Genomic DNA, 24,503 nt, shown 5'->3' on the forward strand with positions numbered 1-24,503 from the left:
AGTATGTTCCTCAGAGTGCTGGCTCTGTAAATATTTCTCAAATAGTGTTCCATCCTAGAAATGAGTCTGGGAACCACTGCATCCTATGTCTGTACCTCCTGCCCCTCCTTGAAGAGAGACTTTGCTATTGACATATTAACGGCTCTCTAGAAGTTTTTCGATAAAGAAAACTAATTAGCTGATTTAGCCAATGTTACCTAAATTTAGATGACCAGAAAACCTTTCCATTTTCCGTAGAATGAAATTTGAGAAATGACTGGGTTCCTAGAGGAACTTGCTCACTTCATATCTAATTATGGATTAAAATGGGCTGTGAGTTTTCATTGGCAACAGTGAACAGCAGCCATCCTGCTGTTCTGGTGATGAAAGGGGAAGGAAAGCCCTCCATCCTTGGGCGCTGGGAAATGCTGTGTGGAGGCTGCTCAGCTGTGGTTCCAATCTCCTCCAACACAAAATGAGCGACTAGCCTACTGTTTCCAGAACCTAGGCACAAATCTGGTGCATTTGGCTTTGCTTGTAATTACTCCAGTGCTTTAGCTTGTCACCTAATGAGAGGTGGTGGCATAACGTGCTGGGTTGATTATGGGCTCTAGAGTCAGGAAGTCCTGGGTTTGAATCCCGACTGTGCCACTTATTGCCTCTGATATGGGCAAATCACCAACCTCTCCACCTCAAATTTCCTCATCTGTAAAATGGGCATAAAAATGCCTCTCTTGCAGGGCAGCCAAGGTAATACTTGTAAGATATGTTGCATAGTGTAGCAAAAGTGTCCCCCTCCTTTTTTTAAACCAGAGACCTCTGGTTATTAAAAAAAAAAAAGTTATGTAAATTAATTTTTTAGTTTAATCAAGAGGTACCTTTTCCTCTTTTTTCTTTGAATCGAGAAAGTTCCATGTAGTCATTGAATGGTATTGTGATATTACATTTAGCTAGATTTCATTTAAAAATCCTCACAAATAGAACAGATGAGAAGGCTAAGATAGACAGAACTCATCACCATTTACCAACGTTGCTCATGCTGGGACAGGGCTCCTTCCTCCTGACCCAGTGCTTTCATGGTACCACGTTGCCTCCCAAGAAAAGTTAATAAAACTTTTAAAAGAGAAAACGAAAGATCCATAGACTTGAATATTTTAAACATCTCCAGTCACTGGGTTCTGTTTTCCTCCATAGTATGTTACTCAAAAACGTGTTCTATGGGAGCGCTCGTTTCAACCAAGTTAAACAGGTTTCTGTCCCACAGGGCTTTCTCCAAGCTTCCACTGTGCTAATGTACGTGGTGACACTCCAGAAAAGATCTAAAGTACATCATATTATTGTTTCCCAAACCTTGTTATTACCAGACCTTGCCATGTGCCTAAATGACCTGAGAGTCACTTAGGGTGGCAGAGTTTGGAGCCTGCGGATCTCCAGCAGGGGTGGATATTCTGAGGGTTCTGCTCATCTGTGTGTCCATAGTTGGGAGTAAATGGAGGGGAGGATTCAGAACTCCCCCAGGGAGGGCTGTGGCAAGAATTTGGCCCAAGACCTTCTTTCCTCCAGAGACAAATGCCCCGGATCCCCTTCACAGGCCTCTTTAGGGTTAGAATCCTGCCTACCAGTGCAAGCCCCACACAGGCTGCCTTGTTCTCTCATCCAGCACAGTGCTGACTTTGTGTGAGGTTTTCCAGATGTGACCCTTTGTTTAGCCAGCATCCCTCACGTATCGTGGGACTTCCTGGCACACTGCAAAGCAGGCACACCCCCTCCAAATTGCAGTCAGAGTCCTGTCTTTCCATGCTGTTGGTTTGAGGCAAATGGAAAAGATCTAGGTCATTTTTTTCTTTTTTTTTGGCTGCGTTGGGTCTTCGTTGCTGCGCACGGGCTTTCTCTAGTTGCGGCGAGCGGGGGCTACTCTTCGTTGCGGTGCGCGGGCTTCTCCTTGCAGTGGCTTCTCTTGTTGTGGATCACGGGCTCTAGGCGTGCGGGCTTCAGTAGTTGTGGCACTCGGGCTCAGTAGTTGTGCCTTGCGGGTTCTAGAGCGCAGGCTCAGTAGTTATGACACACGGGCTTAGTTGCCCCATGGCATGTGGGATCTTCCTGGACCAGGGCTCGAACCTGTGTCCTCTGCATTGGCAGGCAGATTCTTAACCACTACGCCACCAGGGAAGCCCCTTTTTGTTTTTTTAATGCAAGAAAATTTCAAGGTACAGTTTTTGTGTTGCTTAAAATGTATCTTTCTTTCTCAGTTTTTAAAATGGAGTCCTGGTTAGCGGTTAACATATTATTGAGGCAAACAAAGGGATGTGTATGGAAAAGTTGAAAAGGGGCATGAAGAACATTTGAAGGAAAATCCACTTTTCTTTCCAAGATCCCTTTTCCATGTTGAAAAGAACGTGAATTAACATTTACTGAGTGTTAACTCTGTAACAGGCACCGTGCTAGGTGTTTTATTTGTAGTTTGTCGGTGAATTCTCCAACAACTCTAAGTTAGCTCCTATTTTCAGATAAAGAAAGTATCTCAGAGAGATTAAATATCTTGCCCAAGGTAGCAGAGCTGGTAAATGATATAACTGGGTTTTGAACCCAGATCTGCCTAATATCAGAGCGTTTCTACTGCATGATGGATGGATGGATGGATGAATGGGTAATGAAATGAGTGGTGGATGGATGGCTAAATGGATAGAATGACAAAAGGATATCAGTATGTCACAAACAATTTGTGGGTAATTTAAATGTCATGGGTAATGAAGGCATGCATTTCTAGGGCATAGAAGAGGGTAGTGAAAGTATCTAGAAGGAAAGATTTTTTCATTAATGAACAGCAGCTAAGACTGCTGGGTGCATCACTGTGTGTTACATAAATATTCTGAGCATAAGACAGCATTGACAAAAAATACATTGGGGAAACCACAACAAACTAATAAGGTGTCTGAGCACTTTCAAGTGGTTGTCAGTCTGAAAGTTAACCTTCATCCCACAAGACTGGAAGAATGCCAAATATGCTGCAGTTTCCTGAACAGTGGGGTTCTCGCATCCACATATGGAGCCGCCTCTTCTGTAACTTGTCTCGTCTGACCTCACTCGAAGTCTCCTTTTGCTAAAACAAGGAGCATCTTAATCTTACACACATTGGGACATCTGATAAGATGCTGTGACCCTCTGTCCACAGGGAGCTTCCTCTGCAGAAGGGAGACGTCGTGTACATTTATAAGCAGATCGATCAGAACTGGTATGAAGGAGAGCACCACGGCCGGGTGGGAATCTTCCCCCGCACCTACATTGAGGTACTCTGGCTCTTTCTCTTTCTAAGGAAAAGCCTGGTTGTGCCCAAAGCGCAATTCATTTAACTTGTGTTTTGTTTCCTCCTTTCATTTCTCTGCTTTCTTCTCTTTTCCATTCTCCTTTGCCTCTTTTTTCCTTTCTCAGCTTCTTCCTCCTGCTGAGAAGGCTCAGCCCAAAAAGCTGGCACCAGTGCAGGTTCTGGAATATGGCGAAGCTATCGCCAAGTTTAACTTTAATGGTGATACACAAGTGGAGATGTCCTTCAGAAAGGTAAGCTGCCCTCTCATCCCATGCCCGGGGGCCCCGCTGGGTGGCGCTGTCGTGGGGATGGGGCACTGCAGCGGTGGCCATTGTGGTGAGGCTGTCGTGCCCCCAAGCTCCACCGTGCCCCATCCAGGATTGCACAGAGGGCAGTTGGAGGATTTCTGCCATGAAGTATTAAAAAAAACAAACCCTACATTGAGTTCACTAATGAAAGGTCCATGATTTCTCACAGACCTACCTCTTTTGTAAACCGTATTCAGTGTTTATCGAGCACCTAGTAATGTGAGAAGTGCTGTGTTGGTAACTAGGTGGTACAACATTAATGTGGACAAAGGAAGTCCAGGAGAAGTTTGAGAAACTTTGAAGCCAAGAGTCATAGGTTATCAGCTGTGTGGCTTTGGGGGAGTTAGATAATTGTTCAGAGCTGCGATTTTTCATATGTAAGATGAAGATAAATGGCCCTCTTCCAGAGCTTCTGTGAGAGGATTTAATGAAACAGCCTCAGTGAAGCCCCCAGTGTGACACGTGGCATCTGGTTGGGGCTCACTGAGCAGGAGATGACAGTGTTATCATTGCCTTCAAGGCACTCATGCTTATTTTGAACACAGTTAAGCTGTGCAGAGACACTGTCCTTCCCACGAATTCAGACGCTCTCTTTACATGCCAAAGTTCTCTACTGGCTGAAGGTATTAAAGTTACTAATTTTACTGAGGATTGAGGGAAGTGAGCTTATGCCTTGGAAAACAATGAGCCAGCTTATAGAAAAGAGAAACACTGGAAGCAAACTAGTGGCCCTACATCGGGAGACCAATAATTAAACCATTATATGTGTGTACAATAGAACATCCTGCAGTGGGCCATTAAGCTGTGCACCGCCAGGAAAAATGTAGAATTATATTTCTTGATAAAGAAGGAGGTTCACTGTATGTTATTGAGTATAAAAAAGCAAGTTGGAAAGGGGAATAGAATGCATATTCAGTTTTCATAAGAAAAAAGTATGTGCAAGTCTAATTCACATGGCATTATCTACACCAAAATATTAACAGTGGTTACCCCCCAAAGTGATAATATTATGGTAATGATTATTTTCTGCCTCATGTTTATATTTTAATTTTTCTGTAATAATACAGGAAAAAATAAAATTACATAAAATAAAGAAAAAGAACCCCAAAAACCTTTAACTTAGAGAAGAAGATTGGATATCTGTCTGTTTTGCATTAGATGAGTCAAAAATACTATGTTTGCCTGTTAGCTGGAGAGAATGAGTCTGACCTTCTCCTTTACCAAAATATGTAAAGACCAAGCTTAACAGCCTCCAGGTATCTCTACTGCTGTTAACATCTCCATCCCAGTGATAACTAATTCCATGCAGGTCTAGCAAAGAAGGTTTTTCTGAACAAAGAATGTAATAAATAATGCAGGAGAGCACAAGGTACAGGCAGGGGCCTCAGATGTGCCAAGGCGTGCGAGGACAAGGACCCTTGCCTTTCTGTGTCTTGCAGGGCGAGAGGATCACACTGCTCCGACAGGTGGACGAGAACTGGTACGAAGGGAGGATCCCAGGGACATCCCGGCAAGGCATCTTCCCCATCACCTATGTGGACGTGATCAAACGGCCGTTGGTGAAAAACCCCGTGGATTACATCGACCTGCCTTTCTCCTCCTCCCCAAGTCGTAGTGCCACCGCAAGCCCTCAGGTACCTAAGCTTCTCGCCACTGGTTTTCACACTCAGCACGACAAACCTCAGTGCTAATAGCACACAGCCCCTCTGGGGTGGTTCTGCAACACTGTGATTAAGAACCATCTGCAGCAGTGCCGAGTATACACACCAGGGTTTGTTTTCATGTGTACAAATGGCATTTTTCAAGAACTTGGTGGGAGAAATATTATCTTGGGGAAAAGGAAGTGCTTAAGGTGATTGCTCTGGGGATAAGATGATTAGGGGGAGAGAAGCGCCATTATCAGTTGGTCCAAAACTCTGTTCTGGGAGCATCCCTTCCTGGGTGAAGCTGGTTGTCTGGATACCACCACTGTCCCATACATACCATGGCCAGTATGGTTCTCTTAGTCATCTTACTGGTCAAGATTGGCCTGTAGAAGACAAAGATTGAAAGAGAGAATTTCATGTGCTCATCCTCAGACATATAGACTGGATTCAGAGTATTCTTTGCAATCGAGAACCGGGTTGGAAAAGGAACTTACAGTGTCTCTGTCTATACTGGGCTGAAAAGAAGTACATTTATAGGCATAATAAGATCTCTGCTTCCCTGAACATGAATTGTGAACAAACTTGTTTTAAAATATAAATTATTCCAAACCCATCCTCACTTTCCCAAATCCAATAAAAAAATCAGACCTTGGGTTCAGGAGAGGCACAGTGGGGTGACTTCTTGTGAAATAGACTGACCATAAGTGGTAAGTTACAGGGAGTATGGCCAGAGAAATGAGAGCAGGACCTGGGGACACTTGGATGGTGCCTCTTTTCTCTCATCTTCTAATCATTTCCTCCTCTCCCACCTGCCATTGCTGACCCCCAGGAGATGGTTCTTGGCAGAAAGCATGAGACGGGCTGACCCAGGGCTTCCTGCACAGCGAGATCCAGATCCTATGATCTCTCGAGGAGAGGGTGTGAGCCAGGCACAGGGCATTCTGCTTCGTCATAGCATGGGGAACTCAACTAGATTTTTCGCTTGACTGTAGCCAAGCACAACTATAAAACAAGATGACTACGCTACTCATACTCCTCTCTGGAAGGCTCTCTGCTGAGCCCCCCCTAGAGAGAATAAAAGCCCAAGAAGGGTCAGAGCAGTGGCAGGCCTTTTAAAACTTTTTTTATTGAAGTCTAGTTGACATACAATATTATATTAGCGTCAGGTATATAGCACAGTGGTTCAACCAGGCCACCTTTTTCTCCTCATGGCTCTGGGTCAAGGCTGCGTTGGCAGAGACAGTTGGGTGGGGTGAGGTGGGGAGCTTCCAGTGTGTCCCTTTACAAGTCTGATTCCGCAGACCAGCCGGCACCGTCTGTTCCTGCCCTGATGGGACCCTTTCTCCCATCTCTATACCGCGTGCTTCACCCTCCCCCCGCCTGCACACACATCCCAGTTTCTCTCCCAACCTAACCAGATGATTTCCTTTTTGGACACCAGAGTGTCCTGCTCTTCCTCTTCATTTCACTCCTCTCCATATATCCCTTGTGATTATTTTCCTCTTTTCTTCTCTGTGCTGACACTTGTGCCTTTTGCTTCTTTCTTTTGTTTTCCTCTCTCTCCTTTTCTTTTGAAGTTTCCCGGTCACAGCAAGCTCATCACGCCAGCCCCCTCATCTCTGCCCCACGCCCACCGAGCCCTGTCCCCTGAGATGCAGGCTGTCACCTCTGAGTGGATCTCGCTGACCGTAGGAGTCCCAAGCAGGCGGCCTCTGGCCCTGACCCCACCCTTGCCTCCTCTGCCAGAGGCTTGTGTCTACAGCCCTGAACCCCTGGCCTTGTGGGCGAGGCCCAGCTCCTCCCTTACCCTCAGCCTCCCCCGTTCGGGCTGGTCAGCCCGGGCCACCCCACGCTCAGTAGTCTCCCCGCTGGCCCTGCCTCCCCCGCACAAAGCCTGCTCCCTGGCGCCCGGTGCCCAGACCTCCCTCCACGCCAGCGGAGATGGTGGTACCCACGTGCAACCTCCAGGGGTCCTCAAGGATAGCTTCTCCCAGCTGAGGCTTGGGCGTTCGGACAGGGTCATCTCGGAGCTTAGCGACGCCTTTAGCAGCCAGGGTGAGCAGCAGCCGTGGCGAGAAGGAAGTGGAGCACGTGAGAGGAAAGCAGACAGGGAGGCAGGTGAGAGATGCCCGGGTGGACCCGCCATCTCTAAGAAGAGCTGCCTGAGACCGTCAGACGTGGTCAGGTGTCTGAGCACCGAACAGAGACCCACAGAGCTCCACACCCCAGAGGAGAGCCGGCCCCGCAAGCCCTGGGGTAGCCCTTTCCCGGGAAGGGAGGCTGAGCCCTCAGAGCTGCAGAGAGGTGGCGAGCCGGCCGAGAGGAAGGCCGCTCGGACTGCTGCGAGCGAGGTAGGCCTGCAGCATGACCATGTGTGCCCGGGTGTCTTGGCCAGCAGGGTGGGCTCACCCCTGGCTGCGTGGACGCCCTTGAGAGCTGTTTGCTTTCTTGGGAACAAAAATATGACCCAGGAGGGAACGGAGGGGTCGTGTATTAAGGTGTCAGGGCTGGGACAGTGGAGGCAAAGGACAGTCTGTATTCTGGCCTCTCAAGGTGATTCAGAAGCGACCCCCACGTTGGGTACCTCCTGGGCTGGTGCAAAAGCCCACGAGAAGGCCTTCCTCCCGGCCCAGTCGTGCCTGGGAGGTGATCCTCGGTCTGCCCCAGCACAGCTGAGAACACCAGGCTTTGGTTTGGCTCCGTGTGATTTGGTTTTGTGTGCGACACGCTTCGTTTCTGTAACCCACGGTGCTCTGCCTGCCAGCGCTCAGCCCTGTCAGGTCTTCGTCCTGTCTCGTGTTTGTGTGGGAGCTGACTTGTTCACTGAAGAGCAAATGCGTTTTAGTTCTGGGGGGAGTGGCCCAGGGCTGGGCTCCTTGAATGGCAGGCCAGGTTTTTAGGTGACTGTCCCATTTTCTCTCCAGGTCAGCTATCAGGATTTGGGGGTTTGGACCAAGGCAGCCCTAGGATGTTTTGAGGGCTGAAAATTTGGGGGCAGGGGAAGATGAACTTAGCAGTTAGATCACGGTTCTAATTTTGGCTACGTTGTTTACTACCCCAGAAGTCAAAGATTTTGGCAGCTTCTCTAAAGCAGCCAGGTTTGAATGCCTGGTCACCTCTACTGTCCAGTGACTTGGGAGTGAGTTACTTCCCCTCTCTGAGCTTCAGTTTCCTCATCCATAAAATGGAGATTGACACCTACCTCAGAGTCTGGTTGAGAGGATTCCACAAAGTGATGCATGTAAAGTGCTAAGCACAGGGGCTGGGAACGGAGCATGTCAGCACTTTACAAATGGAAGCTATCCGCTTTGGGTGATGGAGAGCTGCTTCTGGAACTGAGAACATTCTAGAATGTTTTTCGAACCAGATAGAATTCTTGAAGATGTCTCCAAATCATTTATGCCCATGATAGACTATGCTTGATCCTCAGACCTGCAATCCCAGTTTCCCTTTAAAGTGTCATTTACTCATTCAACAAATAATTGATTCAAGGCCTGTAGACACCAGCCTCTGGGCAGGATACAGGGGTCATCTCATCTCTGCCCTTGAGGAGCCTTATGTTTCCGTGAGACTGGCGGACACAGCAGTAGAGGTGTGCTTGGAGGCTGCAGGAGCCCAGCGGGCTAAAGCACAGGTGAGGCCAGATCTGCAGCTCCAGCCTGTGGCAGGGAGTGGGACATCATTGCTGCGGGGAAGGACAGTGTGGGAATGATAAATAATCAGGCTTAGCCTCCCCACTGGTCTTCTCCTATGCAAAGTACGAGTGGAACTTGTCCCTCCCTCGCAGGGCAATGTAAGGATTAAATGAGGTGGGTGTGGTGCCTGGCATGTGGGAAGCCTCCCTAAAGTGGATTGTGTGGGCCTGAGGAAAGCAAATACCTGGGGAGGGTTTTACCTGGCCCGGGAGCAGGTGCTCCTGGAAGGGGTGTTCTGTGAGGAAAGAAGGGTGTGTTCAGTCAAGGAAAGGATAGTTCGCTGGCGGGGAGGGGGGTGAAGTGGCTGGTTGAAAAGAAGTGAATGTCTCAACACAGGAACAATTCTGTAAATGTTCTAAGTCAGCGCATGGGGCCTGGAGGCCTCGTTATGGTCAGCAGTGAGTCACTGCGGCCTGACGCCAGGACCCAGTGTGCACAGGAAGTGCGCATGGCGCTCGGGTGAGATTAGAGTTACTCGCTTCCCGCTTCCTAACAAGGAGAGGAGGGGGCTGGCAACACAGAAAGCCAGGCTTGTTGAAAACTGATTTGCCTTTCTTGGTGGGCTTCCAGACCCCAAGTGCACCACTTCCTGTCCCCTCCCTTCCTCCTGCTCTCCCAGCACAAGCCCCTTCTCCCCGGCACCGGTCTCGCTCCCTGTTGAGAGCTGGGGGTTGTGTGAAAAGGGCTCCTGCCCACACACTCCCTCCCAAGCCCCTTTGCCTTCCCCTCCTGGCACTGGGAGCAGGATGGCAACCCGGGAAATGAGGTCCTGCAAAAGCAGCTTTCTGCCTCTTGAGGGCCTCTTTGGATGACAGAGCTAACGATGGGAAGGGCTCGAATGACAGATGTTCTCTGGTGATCCAGTCACAAGATGTGATCTCAGGCTGTGTCACTTATTTGAATACACGCATTCCAGACCAGTTTGTGTTATCAGGAGAATTGCCAGCCACTCTTGTCCTTGCTGTGCGGTGCTAAACCAGTAGTCCAATTTTGTTATCACTGTTGAGAAGCTAGGTTGAGTATCTGACCCATAAGTTGAGGGGATTTAACCTGAGAGCATGAAAAGACATTGAGAAATGTTATGACCATTGCCTCTTCCATTCAAGCATCTAGGATGTTCCAGGCACTGTGCTAAATGCTGCAAGAGGCACAGAGGAATGAACATTGTCAGGGGCTCCCCTTTGCTCTCAGGAAAGTCTCTCCTCCTTCGTGGGCTTAGGAAGGCCCCATGTGATCTGGCCCTTTAGACAGCGAGCCAGCCTCACCTTCCAAAGCCTCCCCTGCTTTGTATGTCTGGGAAATTCCCACCTGTCCTTCACTTTTCCACTTAGATGTTACTCCTTCCAGGAGGCCTTTCCTGACAACTTTTCCCTCCCCCTGCAAGACTAGATTAAGTGCTGGACTTTGTGCGTTCACAGCCCCCTGCACCTGACCTAAGGGGGCACTTATCAGCTCTATTGTATTTGTCCCTTTGTTTGCCTGTCACCATTAGAGCATAAGGGACCAGAACCCCTGAGATATGGAAGGCACTCAATGAATATTTTTTGAGTGAAAGAAACAATGCAATATGACTGACTCCAACTAAAGGAGTGTATGAGCTCCACTGGGGGAATAAGACATGTTCACAATTATAACGCAGACAGGGAAGGAGGGTCACAAACAGTTCACTCTGAGAGTTCAAGATGGGAAGAAATAATAAGTAGCAGGAAGAGGAAGATGGGAAGACTTTAAGAGGAAAGCGGCTTTTGATCTGGGGCTTAAAGAACTGGGAGTTTTATGACAGATGAACAGCAGGAGGGCGGCATTCAAGGCAAGCAAATAGCCCAGCCAAGCCCCAGGGGTAGGAACTTGAAAGGAAGGAGGGGAGTCCTGGTTTCATTGACGCTTCCGCAGGTGGATAGAAGGGGCTGGGAGCCGAGCTTGGAGGGCTGATGGGTGCCTCACGTGGATACTGATCAGCACCTTCTCACAACGTGTCTGGTCGTCTTCCTCAAGTCCTGTAACCCTTGCTAATTGCTCATCAGCATTCCCTAATCGGTGTTAGTGCCTGCTTTGCTGCTTTCCTTCTCCCGAGTCACCTGTCCAGCCCATCCCACTGCCCCCATCTCTGCAGCTGTGCGAGCATTTCACTGTGAAAGGGTTTGACTTTTCACTCCTTTGTAGACTCCCAAGCTGATGTGACATTGGGTTGGTTGCTCGTGTTTTTAGGTGGGTGTTCTCTGAACAGCAGAAAGGGGTGAATGAGAGGTAGGGAGTGTTTAGGGGAAGCCAGGATCGTTGGGAAGGGTGCTGCACTGAAGGTCAGGATTCCTGGGCTCTAGCTCCCGCTTTGCCGTCGTGAGCCTGCTGTGTGTCTTTGGGTGAATCACTTCCTTTCTCTGGCAGCTTCCTCATCCATAAACAAAAGATTCAGACAAAGATAACTTCCTGTTAGCTTTGATATTCTATGATTAGCTAAAAATCCTGTGAATTTCAGTTACAAGGAGAGAGAAGAACAAATGCAGAATTTATGATAGACCTGTGGACTTTCACAACAGAAAAATAAAAGCTTTACCTTTTGTTTTTTGAGGGACAACTTAACCAATTGGACAAAGACATATGTACAAACACATTCAAAATGCCCAAGAGTTCAGAATTATCAACTAAGTTCTTGGATCTTGTTGCGTGTAAATTTTGGCCAAGAAGGTTTAGGACAATTGGTCAAGGAAGTGAAGGGGAATATCATCTTGGAAATCACCATTAGCATCATCAAGTATTTTCTGAGCTTTCCCCAAGATAGAAGCACTGTTTGCAGACTGGCATCCAGACTTTGTTGTTAAGAGCTCCTACAATTGAGTGAGAGATCCTCACAGAATTTCTGAATTTAAAAGAATCTTTAAATATCATCTACTCCAGTGACTCATAACTTTTTCTGGATCACAGAACCTTGGAGAATCTGAGGTTAGCTGAGGACTCTAGGCCAGTTGTTTGGGAAAGAGGGTGGCACACGCACAATTTTGCATAAAGTTTTAGGAGATTCACATCTGAATCATTCTGAGAGCTCCCTAGGAGACCACAGACCACCCCCTGCCAGGTTACGAACCCCCAGTCTATTCTACTTTTACAATGACAGCACTGAAGCCTAAGAAAAGTGACAAACCCTGTGTGATGTCAGTTTGGGTCCTAAAGAGGAGAAAGCCAATCAAACGGTAAAATCTGAGGGCATCACGTTTAAATAAAAGTATTCAGGAAAGCTCTGTGTCTTCAAAGCATCTGAGAAGCATAAGAACAAACTACAGCCTTAGAGAAAGGAGAGGAAAGAGGGAAAGACGACAGGAAGATGTGCTTCGGTGAGCTCAAGAGGGAACATCCCTTACCGCATGGAAACTAGGTTAGTTCCCAGAAAGGTAAGAGCAAAGGCATAGGCCCTTTGAGCGTGGAAATCAGAAGTAGAAGGGAAAGCTTGTGATGCAACTTACAAGAACAAAAAGACAATTAAAAGTGTTAAAATACCCACCTAATAAGGGGAAACATTTTCCTTTGACTCACTCAGAAGGGAAATCTCTAAATATATACAGAGGGTGTTCAACAATGTACAGGATGGAGAGACATTGGCTGCAGTTCTTAGAAAAATGATCAGCAGGTATGCGCTCAACACCTAAGGCACAGGGAACTAAGACCTGCAGTTGCAGTGTCCGCCCCTACAAAGGTGTTAGGAGAAATGGAGGATTGCAGTAGAAACGCTCATGCCAGCTGCAGAGTACGGGGCGACTTAAAGGTGGTCTCTTGATGGGCATCTCCCTCAGCTATTCTGATGTCTCCCACTCTGGCAGAGCGCAGCCTGGCAGGTCAGGGTGTGCTGGGAGGGCAGGGAACTTGGAGTCAGAGAAAATGGGGTTCAAATCCTGGCGCTTCAGTTCCCAACTCTGACATGTTGGGTCTTAGTTTTGTAAGATGAGGTAAATATTGATCGCCTCATTGAGTTATTATGAGGATCAATGCGGTTTCCTGGAGAGGGACGCACCTGGCACAGAGCAAGTAGCTGGGACTCGATAAATACTTGCTGACAGGGAAAAGAAACAAAAGTAGCTTATCTTATCCTCCTTACTCCATTCCACCTAAGAGAGGAAGGTGGGGTTGGGGGACAGAAGAAAGTAGAAGGTGGAGGAACTCCTCTACTTTGGTAAAAGTAAAATCCAGAATTTAGAACATTTAGAATTTGCACTCTGTAAATCAGTGCTTCTCGTTATTCTCTCTCACCTCGAGTACAAAGGCATCCCCTTGGAAAGCTTTTGGTTCCTTCATACTTGGATACATATTTGCCATCACTCGTCTGATTGTTTTGGGAAAGGGACATACCCCACCACAGACCGTGAGAAGGCTGAGCGTGTAAGTTTAGAGCTGTCATCAGATTCACGTTACAACAACGCCCATGTGTTGTCTGTGGACTGATCTGCAAGGAGGTTGAGTCTAGGTGGTAAAGCAGTTGAACTAATGGGTGGTCGTTAGTTTTATACGTAAGCTGGGATCTTTTTCTTAATAAATGCAAGCGGAAAACTCAGTGGAGTCAGACTGTTCTGCGGGACCCGCGGAGGTTTCCTAGAGCCAAAAGCCCGGAGCCTAAGTCTTTCAGGTCTTCCAGCTCCTCTGGCAGAGTTTGCCTGTGGTCTTCCAGGAGCTGCCCCCTCCCTCCACCGTCCGGGTAGCTCCCCGCCTCCCACACTGCCAGACGTGAGCTCTCCAGGCACCCGGAGGCGACAGTCAAAGCTGCCCTCCACCCCATCTCCAGTGGGCAGTGAGTGGAGTGCTGGCCCCTTAAGCCAGGTCAGCCTTGCCCAGCCCTGGTTCTCAATTCACAGGACGAGCACAGTCTAATTACTACATTAGAACTTTAGAGCCAAAAAAGATGTTTATGTAAATCATGCCCAAGCCTCTTATTTCCCTAAGAACTTGAAATCCAAAGAAGTTAAGCATTTTGCTCAAAAATCAATAAATTACTGTGACACCCTGTCCTGGAACCCAGTTTCCTCCCTCTCAGTCCAGTGTCCCCTGGGAGGCCAGTGTGGGTCACCAGAGAGGTGAGGTCTAAGGAGAGGAGATTCGGGGTATGGGATGAGCAGAGGCACGCCACCTCTGAGAGACGCACGCGGGTTGGGAGAGTAGAGACTCGTGCCACTTCTAGAGGGGCTCGGGGCCACATGGAGGTGGAGTCCTCTGACCTGTCCACATCTCCTGATGTGGACTTCCTGATGGCCTCTAGCCTGGGGACATTTTATTCTGGGCTTCAAGGCTTTGGCACACGCCCAGAGCTGGAAGAGAATGCTTAGTAACTCATAGGAGCACCAGGTGTTTTTTGTGGATCCAGAAGGATTAACAGCCCCAGGGATGCAGGGTCAGATATCTGAGGGACCGCTGTGAACTGAAGGTAGAAAGGCAACAGGGCCACAGAGCAAGGACACATGAAGGGCTGCTCACTCGGAAGAATGGAACAAAAGCACCAGGCCAAGAGGGCCGACTTGTGTTTCTGTGTGCAAATATGGAAGAAAAGCTGTTTCTGGATCAGCAACTATCACCTGCTTACTGTTGATCCGGGAAGGCAGTGCAGTGGGGCGGGGCGGGGGGTGCTGGTGGCTGTTTTTCTAAACATGTGAAAAACTGGAATGTATTTCCAAGGTCGGAAATGTACTTAGCATGAGATAATAGTCCCTTTATCCCCAGCCCTGGCTGAGGTCCTGGTTAGAACTTTGTCCACTTTTAGGCTTAAAGAAGGGTGTACACTAAGACCTGGGAGGGTTTAGCAGCATCCCTGGCCAGCAGAAGTATAACGTGAGTCACGTATGTAATTTAAAATTTTCTGGTAGTAAAATGGAGTAAGTGAAATTAATTTTAGTAGTATATTTGATTTAACCAAACATATCTAAAATAGTATCATTTTAATATATAATCAGGATAATTGTTGAGCTATTTTACATTTTATACTAAGTTTGGGAAATAATTTTGTAAAAAATAATTTCGTAAAAAGTGTAAATAATTTTACGCTTATGGCACAGTTCATACTGGCCCCATATCAAGTGTTGAGTAGATACATGTGGCTACTGGCTACCATATTGGATAGCATAAGTTCAGAGGAAGAGATATATAAAGCTGTATATGGTTAGAAAGTGGGACCAGAGAAAGAAAAAATATACACCCAGAGGGAAAAAATGTCTGAAGGTAAACAGCCTTCAAAGTGAAGGACGAGTCCCTGTAATGGATATCAGTGGTTTCCATCTCCACCAAAGGTCCACATGCTGTACCCACCCCACTCCACCCACCCCACTCCCCCCCAAAAAAAACTGGTTTACATTTCCGCTATCTGAGATGTTTGGCTTAAATCTAAGGAATGCATTTCAAATAGGGAGAAACTGAATCTTACCTAACAGGATAAATATTTTTCTTGCCTTCTTCATTTATTCCACAGACGTTAAGTAAGCAACCAGGTGACCTCTCGGGGATGAGTTGAGTTTGTACTAGATGTTAAGTTTGTCTAGATGTGAAGGCTGCAGTGATGATCATCCTCTGGTGTGCATATGACCTGAGTCCAAGGAGGGTATTAGCTGGGTCAGGATCCCTTTTCAGAACTGTGGATTCTTGAGTTAATGATTGGATGATATCCATTACTGCACACTGGACCTTTTACACAAAGAAAAAGTCTTCAAGAAAAGTTACAGCGCCTGTTTTCAGAAGAGGCAGAAGCTGGGTGTTGCTGTCATCCTTACCCCAGCTATCCCATCACGAGCCAAGAGGGAGGTGGTGTATGGCGACTAGAACCTGAGAGGTTCAGTACTCGGTGGCTTTGCCACCTTGTGAAAATCTTCAGAATTCCACGAGCCTTAAAATTTCCTTTGCTGCCCTCCCCAAGTCAAAGGGTGAATATAAAAGTCATGTGAGGTAATGGACCTATATGTGCACTTTTTTTTAAGATGTTAGGGGTAGGAGTTTATTAATTAATTTATTTTTGCTGTGTTGGGTCTTCGTTTCTGTGCGAGGGCTTTCTCTAGTTGTGGCAAGCGGGGGCCACTCTTCATCGCGGTGCGCAGGCCTCTCACTATCGCGGCCTCTCTTGTTGCGGAGCACAGGCTCCAGACGCGCAGGCTCAGTAGTTGTGGCTCACGGGCCTAGTTGCTCTGCAGCATGTGGGATCCTCCCAGACCAGGGCTCGAACCCGTGTCCCCTGCATTAGCAGGCCGATTCTCAACCACTGCGCCACCAGGGAAGCCCCCCTATATGTGCTTTAAAAGCGACTTTAAAAAAAAAATTCTTTACAAAAGAAAGGGACAGTGGGACCTCCCTGGTGGTCCAGTGGTTAAGAGGCGGAGCTCCCAATGCAGGGGGCATGGGTTTGATCCCTGGTCGGGGAACTAGGATCCCTCATGCTGCACGGCTCAGCCAAAAAAAAAAAAAAAAAAAAAAAAAAAAGGGATAGTAAAATATCAGGTGGTTCTTAATGTAGCTGATTCACCAAACCTCTTTTAAATTTAAGTGTGAAATATTTGCTAGATGATTGATTCCAGTCACTCCTTTAGGATTAAAGTTGATTTGAAAGATGCTATGGGGTTTTGGTAAACTAGAGGTCATGTCAATAAATAGTCTGGATCCTCTCTTTGTACTGCACTTGACCTGAGGTTGTTAGGCCACCAGGTGGAGTTTGGAAATATTTTGGCTCTTTATGAGAACTTTTATTTTCATGAGGTGAGCCAGACCCACCAGTCTTGGCACACTGTAGCTAAAGAATCTCAGTGTTGGATAACTGAGGTGCTCTTCAGCCTTGCTCCCCAAAGTTGGTCTGTGGACCAGCAGCATGGGCACCACCAAATAGAAATGAACAGTCTTAGGATGCATCCCAGATGTGTCAGATGAGAATCTGCATTTTAACAGGATCCCAGGTGAATCTGACATAGATTAGAGTTTGAGCAGCAGTGCGCTACAATATCCCATCTAGCAATAGTCAACACAGCCTCAGCTTGAACAGCTGCTGGGACTGACAACTCACTTCCTCTCGAGGCAGTCCCTTCTGTTGGACAGCTCTCACGTTTAGAAAGTTTTACCTTCTATCAAGTCAAAATCTGCCTGTAGGTATCACCCACTCAGTGCTGCCACACAGAAGCCCATATAGTAGATGCTTGGGAGTGACATTATTTTCCTTTGTTATGCAGAAGCCTTGATCCAGAGGCTGGATGGGCAGTGAGCGGGGCCACACAAGGTCAGCTCCCAGTCACGTGGCAAAGGCCCGCGGGTCCTGAGACGTCTTCTAAAGAGCAGAACCCTTGCAGTTCTGTCTCTTCTCCCCGAGTCCAAGGGCGCTGGTTTAAGAGATTGCAGTTTGGAGAACTTGAAAAGGTTTTCCAAAAGGATGAGAATATAGAAGTGATGGCTGGGATGAAAGCTGGTCCTGCAGGGAGTGCTAATGGATGAGAATTTACAGCGGAGATGAACAGGAAGGGATGGTGTGGTGGGGCAGTGTTACCTCTTGCTAGCTCTGTGACATTGGGGAATGCACTAAACCCCTCTGAGCATCCGCTTTCTGGGCTTTAAATGAAAACGGGATGATAAACCCTGTCCTGCCTGTCTCCAGGGTTTCTGTGGGACTCATTGAAAATAATGTCAGTGAGCACACTTAATAATGAGGGAAATGGTCCGAGGATGAAAGAGAAGGTCCAGCAGGACAGTAGGTGAATCCAGGAGGCAGGTCTACCACTAACTTGCTGGGTGACCTCAGGGGAGGCCCTCACCCTCTCTGGGCCTCCCTGTGAAACAAGTGGGTCACACACTAAAGATCTGAGTGCTCTTCTAGAAGGCCCTGGAGTTGCTGTGACTCATCACTATTATTGCACGTTACCTGGAGGGTTTCTCCAAGGATGGCTCTTCAAATATTCATTTAGGGAGACTTCTTAGAGCTTGGATTTGAATCCTCTCTGGGATAAATAATTCCAGACATTCTTCCAGTGAAGGCCTGGCCTGTGCTATAGGATCCTTACTTAAAAGACAGGTCCTCTTGGCCATGATTGCACCTTATTTCCATGTCAGCATGTGGGGCCTAAGCTGGTGAGTGACAAGTGATAGTTTCATTTCTACCACTGTGTCAGGACACACCATCCTGTTTCTGGAAGCAAGCTCTGCCCCATGAGATATCAGAACTCATCGCTCGCATACTTAGCTGGAGTGTATCATGTGCAGATTTTTCCTGGGGAACAGTCTCACTTGATACGTCACATATTACCAAGGAGTTTTTCAAAAGTGTTGCCAGGGAAAATGGCATACCTGATACTTTTATGAGCCTGCTCTGCCAGAGGTGGTTCCCAGTCAAAATAAGTGGAACTGGCTTTTGGTACAGCAGCCCTTCCATAGATGCTTGCCAGCTGAGAGCAAGGGGACCAACGTGTGTGGTTACAGAGGGACATAACTGTTCCTTAAGGTAGCCCTTCTGTGTCTCTTCCCTGCCAATCTGGGGTCCCTGTGTTGTTCATTCTCACCTCACTGCAGCCATGTTCCCAACTGCTCATTTCATTGCCTGGATCCTTGCTTCTAACTCTGTACATTGCATTTTCTCCTCTGCACCCACCGTGTTGTCTTGGAAACTCGGTGGCCATAGGCCACGAGTATCCGGTGTCATTGAATGTGATGGTGTGGTATGTGTATTTGCTCACACTTTTATTTTGAATCCTTTCCAATGTGACATCTGCTAAAATGTCTCCCTTATAATTTGCTTGGTGATCACAGCCTTCTCATCATTCATTGAGCGCAGGACCTGATCTCACAGAATCTGAAAAGAGCTATGTGGTAAGATGCCTGTTGAATAAGACTAGCTTTTCTAAAGAGAATTCTTCCTGATTTGTAGAGTCTAGACTGGAGTAATGCCTGGTTAACTCACAGAGCCATTATTTACAAGAATTATATGGCTATTGTAGTAGAGAGAGATGTTAGGCCACCCTCTCCCCTCAAAAAAAAAAAAAGCAGAGGAATTTAGAGACCATATTTCTACTCTGCCTACATGTGGGATTAAATTAATATATTAGTGCATGATTGGGGATACATACTTGCATTTCTATCCTGAAATTATTCCATTTGTAAGTTACTCACTAATTACAGGCTTTTATGCTGCCTTTTTTCTTTTTTTTTTTAATATTCATACTAAATCCCAAATTCTTCTGTATCTTACCTGTTTTTTCCATGCTTACACCTGGATCCCTCCTGCACTCCACTACTGGAATATCTATTTTTTTAACCTGGATCTTCAACTCTGTTGTTTTCCTGGACTTATGTGCTTCGTCTGGAATGTTACATCTCTTCCTCTCTTTCTTTTTTTTTTGTCCCCATGTTGACTGTTTTATGGGGGTTTCTGGATATCTCGGGGCCACCACAGGAAGCAGTTTGCAATGAGATCATAAACATTGCCGAAAAATCTGTTCATTACTGCAGCACTGTTTCTCATCCCCTTGACTTTCATCACAAGGTATCCCCTTCTGACAATAAACCATCTCTAATCATTTCTCAGCAACCTCAAGCCCAGCAGCGAAGAGTCACCCCAGACAGGAGTCAAACCTCCCAGGATTTGTAAGTACACTTGGCGAACCTCAGTTCTCGAGTTCTCAGTAGACCGTTGGGCTTAGGAAGTGGGTCACTGACTGACCATTTGGGGGAATGAACCAGTCACTCCCAGCTTCTCTGAGTGTTTCTAGTTAAGACTGTTTCCCATCAGCCAACGTGAAAATAGGCGGCAGGTACATAAAGGAGGTCACGGACTCTTGGGGGAGAGAGGTAAAGAATTAACTGCCATATAGGGCAACTGGGAGCTGCGCTGACTGGTCTCGTTCCTAGTGCTGTGACAGCGTAGAGGAAGGAGTGTGAATTCTGACTGGAGAGGCATGAATAGGGTTGATCCATTCATTAAAAAAAACCACAAAGTGCTGGGTATCTATGTTCTCAGCACAAAGGAGTAAACCCCAGTCACAGACGAAGGGGGTTCTGGAATAAGCATTGAAAGACAAATCGGATTTGAGAGCTAGAGCAGGGAGGTAAAAGGTCTTCTCAGCTGAGAAAACCACATGTGCAAAGGCCCGGAGTAGGTAGTGTGTTCGGAGAACATCCAAAAACCCCTGTGGCCATGGTGTGCAGTTCATGGAGGGAATGGAGACAGAGCTCAAGGAGCAGGTTAGGACCAGACTGTAGAATCCAGAATGCAACTGAAATAAATTTGGATGTTAGTCTGCATTCACTCAGGAGCCACTGAAGGTTTTTAAAGTCAGGACCATACTGGGAGTTCCCTGGTCGGGAAACTAAGATCCTGCAAGGCACGCAGCGTGGCCAGAAAAAAAAAAAAAACATGAATTGGATTTCGTTTTAGGTAGATACATCAGTCAACAGAGTGGAGGGTGGATTTCAGAGACAAAGGACAAAGATAGTGGTTTGGAGATACGAATACAGCAAAAAAGTGGTGAGGGCCTGAGCTAGGAAAGAGTGGGCCGCTGGTGCATGGAAGAATATAAGATTATGTAAGAATATAAGATTCCCCGAGGAGATAGAGAGAAAGGGAGAAGAGAACTGAGGATAGATCCTTGGGGAACCAACTTTTAAGGCAACAGAGTAGCAGCCAGCAAAGGAGACAGCCGGAGACACAGGCGAGGGTCTAGGAGCACTCACTTGTGTGCCACAGAGCAAGCAGCGTGCGGCCAGTGGTGCCCCTGCTTCAGAGAGGCCGAGGAGGATAGGAAATGAGAAATGTCCTCCAGGTGGCACCTGGAGCAATCGTTGGTGACCTCTGCAATGACAGCGCTGCTGCAGGCAGACCCTGTGTTACAGAGGGCTGATGAGTCGGTGCGATGGTGAGTGGGCGGAGCGGGCCACCGGGAGGCTGTAGGTTCAGGGAGTAGCAGAGACGGGGGAGTTGTTCTTAGGATGCAGAGGCTTAAGCACATTTGTACTTGAGAAGGAGTTAACAGAATCGAAAGATGTAAGAGAGAAGACGTTAAGTCGAGGAAATAGCCCAGGGAAGGGAGTTTAGCCTGGGCAGGAGCAGGGACCCTTCCTTACACATGGCAGTAGGGGCAGGAGGGGAGGAAAATTAAAGCTCTGCTCAGAGGCGGGGGAAGGACGCTATGGAGCCGTGTCCGAACAGCATGAAGCCCCTCCAAAACTAGAGCCAGTTGGGGACCCAAGCAGCAAGGTTGCAGGACTGTTTCCAGCCGGTCTCCGCTGTCTGGGGTGAGACAGTGAGGCAGATAACAGGAGTAATCTCCCAGAGCTGAGACTGGCAAAGCAGCCACGGCGGCAGTGAAGGGCCTAAGGCATCGTAACGAGTCCAGGTTGGGTAAGAGACAGCAGACAAATACAGAAACATCAAAATGTATTCATTTACCAACTGGAAATCCATCTGCAACTCTTAATTCCTCACTAGAGACCTTCCTTCTGGCGGGCAGATCCATCTCCCAGAGTTTCACTACATTTGAATAAATATGTAAAATTAAATTGCCCCTTTGGTTTTAGCAGAGAGCAGAACCTCTCGTTTCTAGGAACTGACTCCACTTACTTGTTTCTAGTCTCCCTTGCCCACATGCTGGAATTCACTGACATCCACTGAAAATGGTAGATGACGGGCTGGTGTGCAAAGTTTTACCTGCTACTGTTGTGTTTCAAAGTAGCAAGTAAACAGAACTGTGAACTGGTGCATAGTAAGTGCTTCTTAAATATCTATCAAAAGAATAAATGAAAACAAGTGTTTATTTGTTGCCAAAACAGGTATCAGATTTCACAAGTAGTCCAGCTTTTTCCAGAGCCTGTTGTCAGAACAGACCAAACTGCCTTAGGCCAACTAACAAGCAAATAAAAATCTTAACCCCAAACATCACTGGGATAGAAATGCTTTCAAGAGTTTCAGAAAAATGGCATCCACGTTTAAAAGCAATTAATGAAATGTGTGTTGGCATGTAAAGAAACTCAAGGTGGTTTTGCTAAACAGTGAGGCAATTGAGATGTACTTTTAAAAATTATACATATACATGACAATTGCCTCATGCTCTCCAATGTATGTGACCAGAATATAATGTCTGTCTCTGGACCTAAGTAACTTCTGATTATCCTTGATAATCTACATGGATTACCCTATGTTAAGAAAAGGACTCGATTAACTTTAAAGGCGGAGCATCTAGACAAAAAAGCTTGGCTGTGGTAACCAAATGAAACTGAATAAAAGGACTGAGCGTGACTTGCTTCTCACAAGTTCCCCATCCCTATGAAAACTTAATTTGCTTATCACATGGATCTCCCCAATTAGAGAAATAGCCAATAAATACTTTTATCCCCACTGATGAGTAGGAAACACTACCCAAATGTTGATTCAGCTGATAGGGGTTTTTAAAACTCATTATTTAATTCCATCAGTGTTTGAGTCAATATTTATTTCTCTCACAGATTTAGCTACCAAGCATTGTATAGCTATATACCACAGAATGATGATGAATTGGAACTCCGAGATGGAGATATTGTTGATGTCATGGAAAAGTGTGACGACGGATGGTTTGTTGGTAAGTGACATCGTACTTTTCTTACCAGTTGTGTATTGAAGGAAGAACTAGGCGTGATGAGTCATGAAAAGAGCACTATTCTCTACACAGAGAGAAGGGCCTTCTCAGTTCCTGTACCACCATTAGGAATGATGAGCCACCCAGTTTATGTTTGCTCTCAGGGCAGCGTGGACGATACTAACATTGAACCTGACAACCACATACGCCAACATCTACTGCATGGAAGGGCAGTTGCCAGCCTCATCCATTGAGTTCTGTTTGTATTTCTTTTTTTTTTTTTTTTTTTTTTGTCTGTGCCATGCAGCTTGCAGGATCTTAGTTCCCTGACCAGGGATGGAACCAAGGCCCCAGCAGTGAGGCGCTGAGTCCTAACCACTGGACCGCCAGGGAATTCCCTCTGTATTTCTATTGTGCATCTGTCTGTCCTACATTCGGAAATTTTAATTTTTAAAACGCCTGTGGAACACCACAAGAACACTTGAGCCTAGATTTCTGCCGTGAAGCTCAAGCATATGTGTAGACATTCCAAAGACCTCATTTACTCCAGGCGTCTAATAACTTTCCTCAAAGCAACCTGCTTAATTAAAGGAGTCACTTTCATAGGATGGGGGAGAGAAAGATCAGAATTTGAGATTCTGTAACAAAACAGACGCTTGATATACTTTCTGACTGAAGTTCTCTCAACAAACAGCCTGTAAGACAAGAATTATCCTCTTTCCACAGATTCAACAACTGAGGCCCAAAGAGGTTAAGTAACTAGCCCCAAGGTCACCACTCAGGTAGCAAATGGTAGGGCCAGTATATGAACTTAGGCTCATCTCTCCCTGAGCCTCTGTTCTTTCTGCTCAGGCACAAATATAATGTTGGGAACCATTGACACTCTTTGTGTCAGTTTACCCCTTAAACAACTGGCTTTACCTTTATCTTCTTTCCAAAGACCAACTCTTTCCTATCTCCCTAGAAAAGCTTTGCTAAATCGAAATGTCAGGACTGGGGCCGTGAGAACAAGGCCTCGGCACAAATGGGAAGCCAGAAAGATTTGCCTTGGCCTCACCAGCCTCCAGAAAGCTACCCCACCCTCCTCCCAGGGCCTGCAGAAGCTTGTGGTCCTCACCATGTTGAGGTTCTATTCAGAAGGAAACCAGGTCTGAAAGTCAGCAACATTCTAGTGCAGTGCAAGTCCAATAGAAACATAATGCAAGGAACTCCCTGGCAGTCCAGTGGTTAGGAATCTGTGCTTTCACTGCTGAGGGCCCGGGTTCAATCCCTGGTCAGGAACTAAGATCCCGCAAGCCTCACGGCACAGCCAAAAAAAACATAATGCAAGCTATGTATGAAATTAAAAATTTTCTGAAAGCCACATTGAAAAAAGAAACCAGTGAAATTAATTTTAATATATTAAGCCCAGTGCATTTAAAATATTACCATTTGAACATGTCATCAGTATGAAAAATTGCTAGGGAGATACTTTACATTCTTTTTGTACATAAGTTTTTGAAATCCAATATGTATTTTACAGTCACAGCATCGCTCGGTTCAGACCAGCCATGTCTCAAGGGCTCAGGAGCCACACGTGGCTGTCCTATTAGAGTGCAGGCTAGTACGGATTTGTTAAACTCTTCCAGGAGTATTTACATTTTTATGAGAACTTGGGATGGGGTGAGGGGCATCCACCGGCAGCTAGATAAAGGAAATATTTTAGATTCCTTAATTCCTCAAACACTTAGAAAAGTGGTCTTGTGTTCAGACTATGAAGAAAATAACCCAGGAGAGCTCATTTCTCTCATCCGTCAGGAAAGGTGCTCACCACCCATATGAGCACATCTCTGGGCTTTACCATCTCAGTTCTCTGCAGCCTCCTTGACCATCCCCCTGGGGTTTCAGCTAGCTGTTTTAGATGGCCTTAGCTTTGACACATTCTTCTAGCCTAGAAATTTTACTTTGGGCAACAACTCCAACCCACTGATAGTGGCTGCTTGAAGTGTGTTCAGCAGGATTCTGAAGCCCTATCCAAGCCAAACGGGGAAAGGATG

The 24,503-nt window shown here is 46.7% G+C and overlaps 1 protein-coding gene across 14 annotated transcripts in view; it reads left to right on the forward strand.

Annotated features, from left to right (window-relative positions):
* Positions 1–24,503, forward strand: part of SORBS1 (sorbin and SH3 domain containing 1) — a 244,009-nt gene that overhangs the window by 215,533 nt on the left and 3,973 nt on the right. For 8 of the 14 annotated variants that reach the window (XM_081253012.1, XM_081253014.1, XM_081253016.1 and 5 more), the window contains 5 exons: positions 3,152–3,266; positions 3,409–3,534; positions 5,031–5,225; positions 19,446–19,504; positions 22,358–22,470. In XM_081253012.1, coding sequence (XP_081109138.1) covers positions 3,152–3,266; positions 3,409–3,534; positions 5,031–5,225; positions 19,446–19,504; positions 22,358–22,470 — 608 coding nt within the window. Of the gene's footprint in view, positions 1–3,151; positions 3,267–3,408; positions 3,535–5,030; positions 5,226–6,814; positions 7,589–18,670; positions 18,731–19,313; positions 19,505–22,357; positions 22,471–24,503 lie in introns of all 14 variants that reach the window. The other 6 variants (XM_081253003.1, XM_081253013.1, XM_081253010.1 and 3 more) reach the window with 2 other exon arrangements.

This window comes from Mesoplodon bidens, assembly GCF_964165515.1.
Source record: "Mesoplodon bidens genome assembly, chromosome: 1".
Lineage (NCBI taxonomy): Eukaryota > Metazoa > Chordata > Mammalia > Artiodactyla > Ziphiidae > Mesoplodon > Mesoplodon bidens.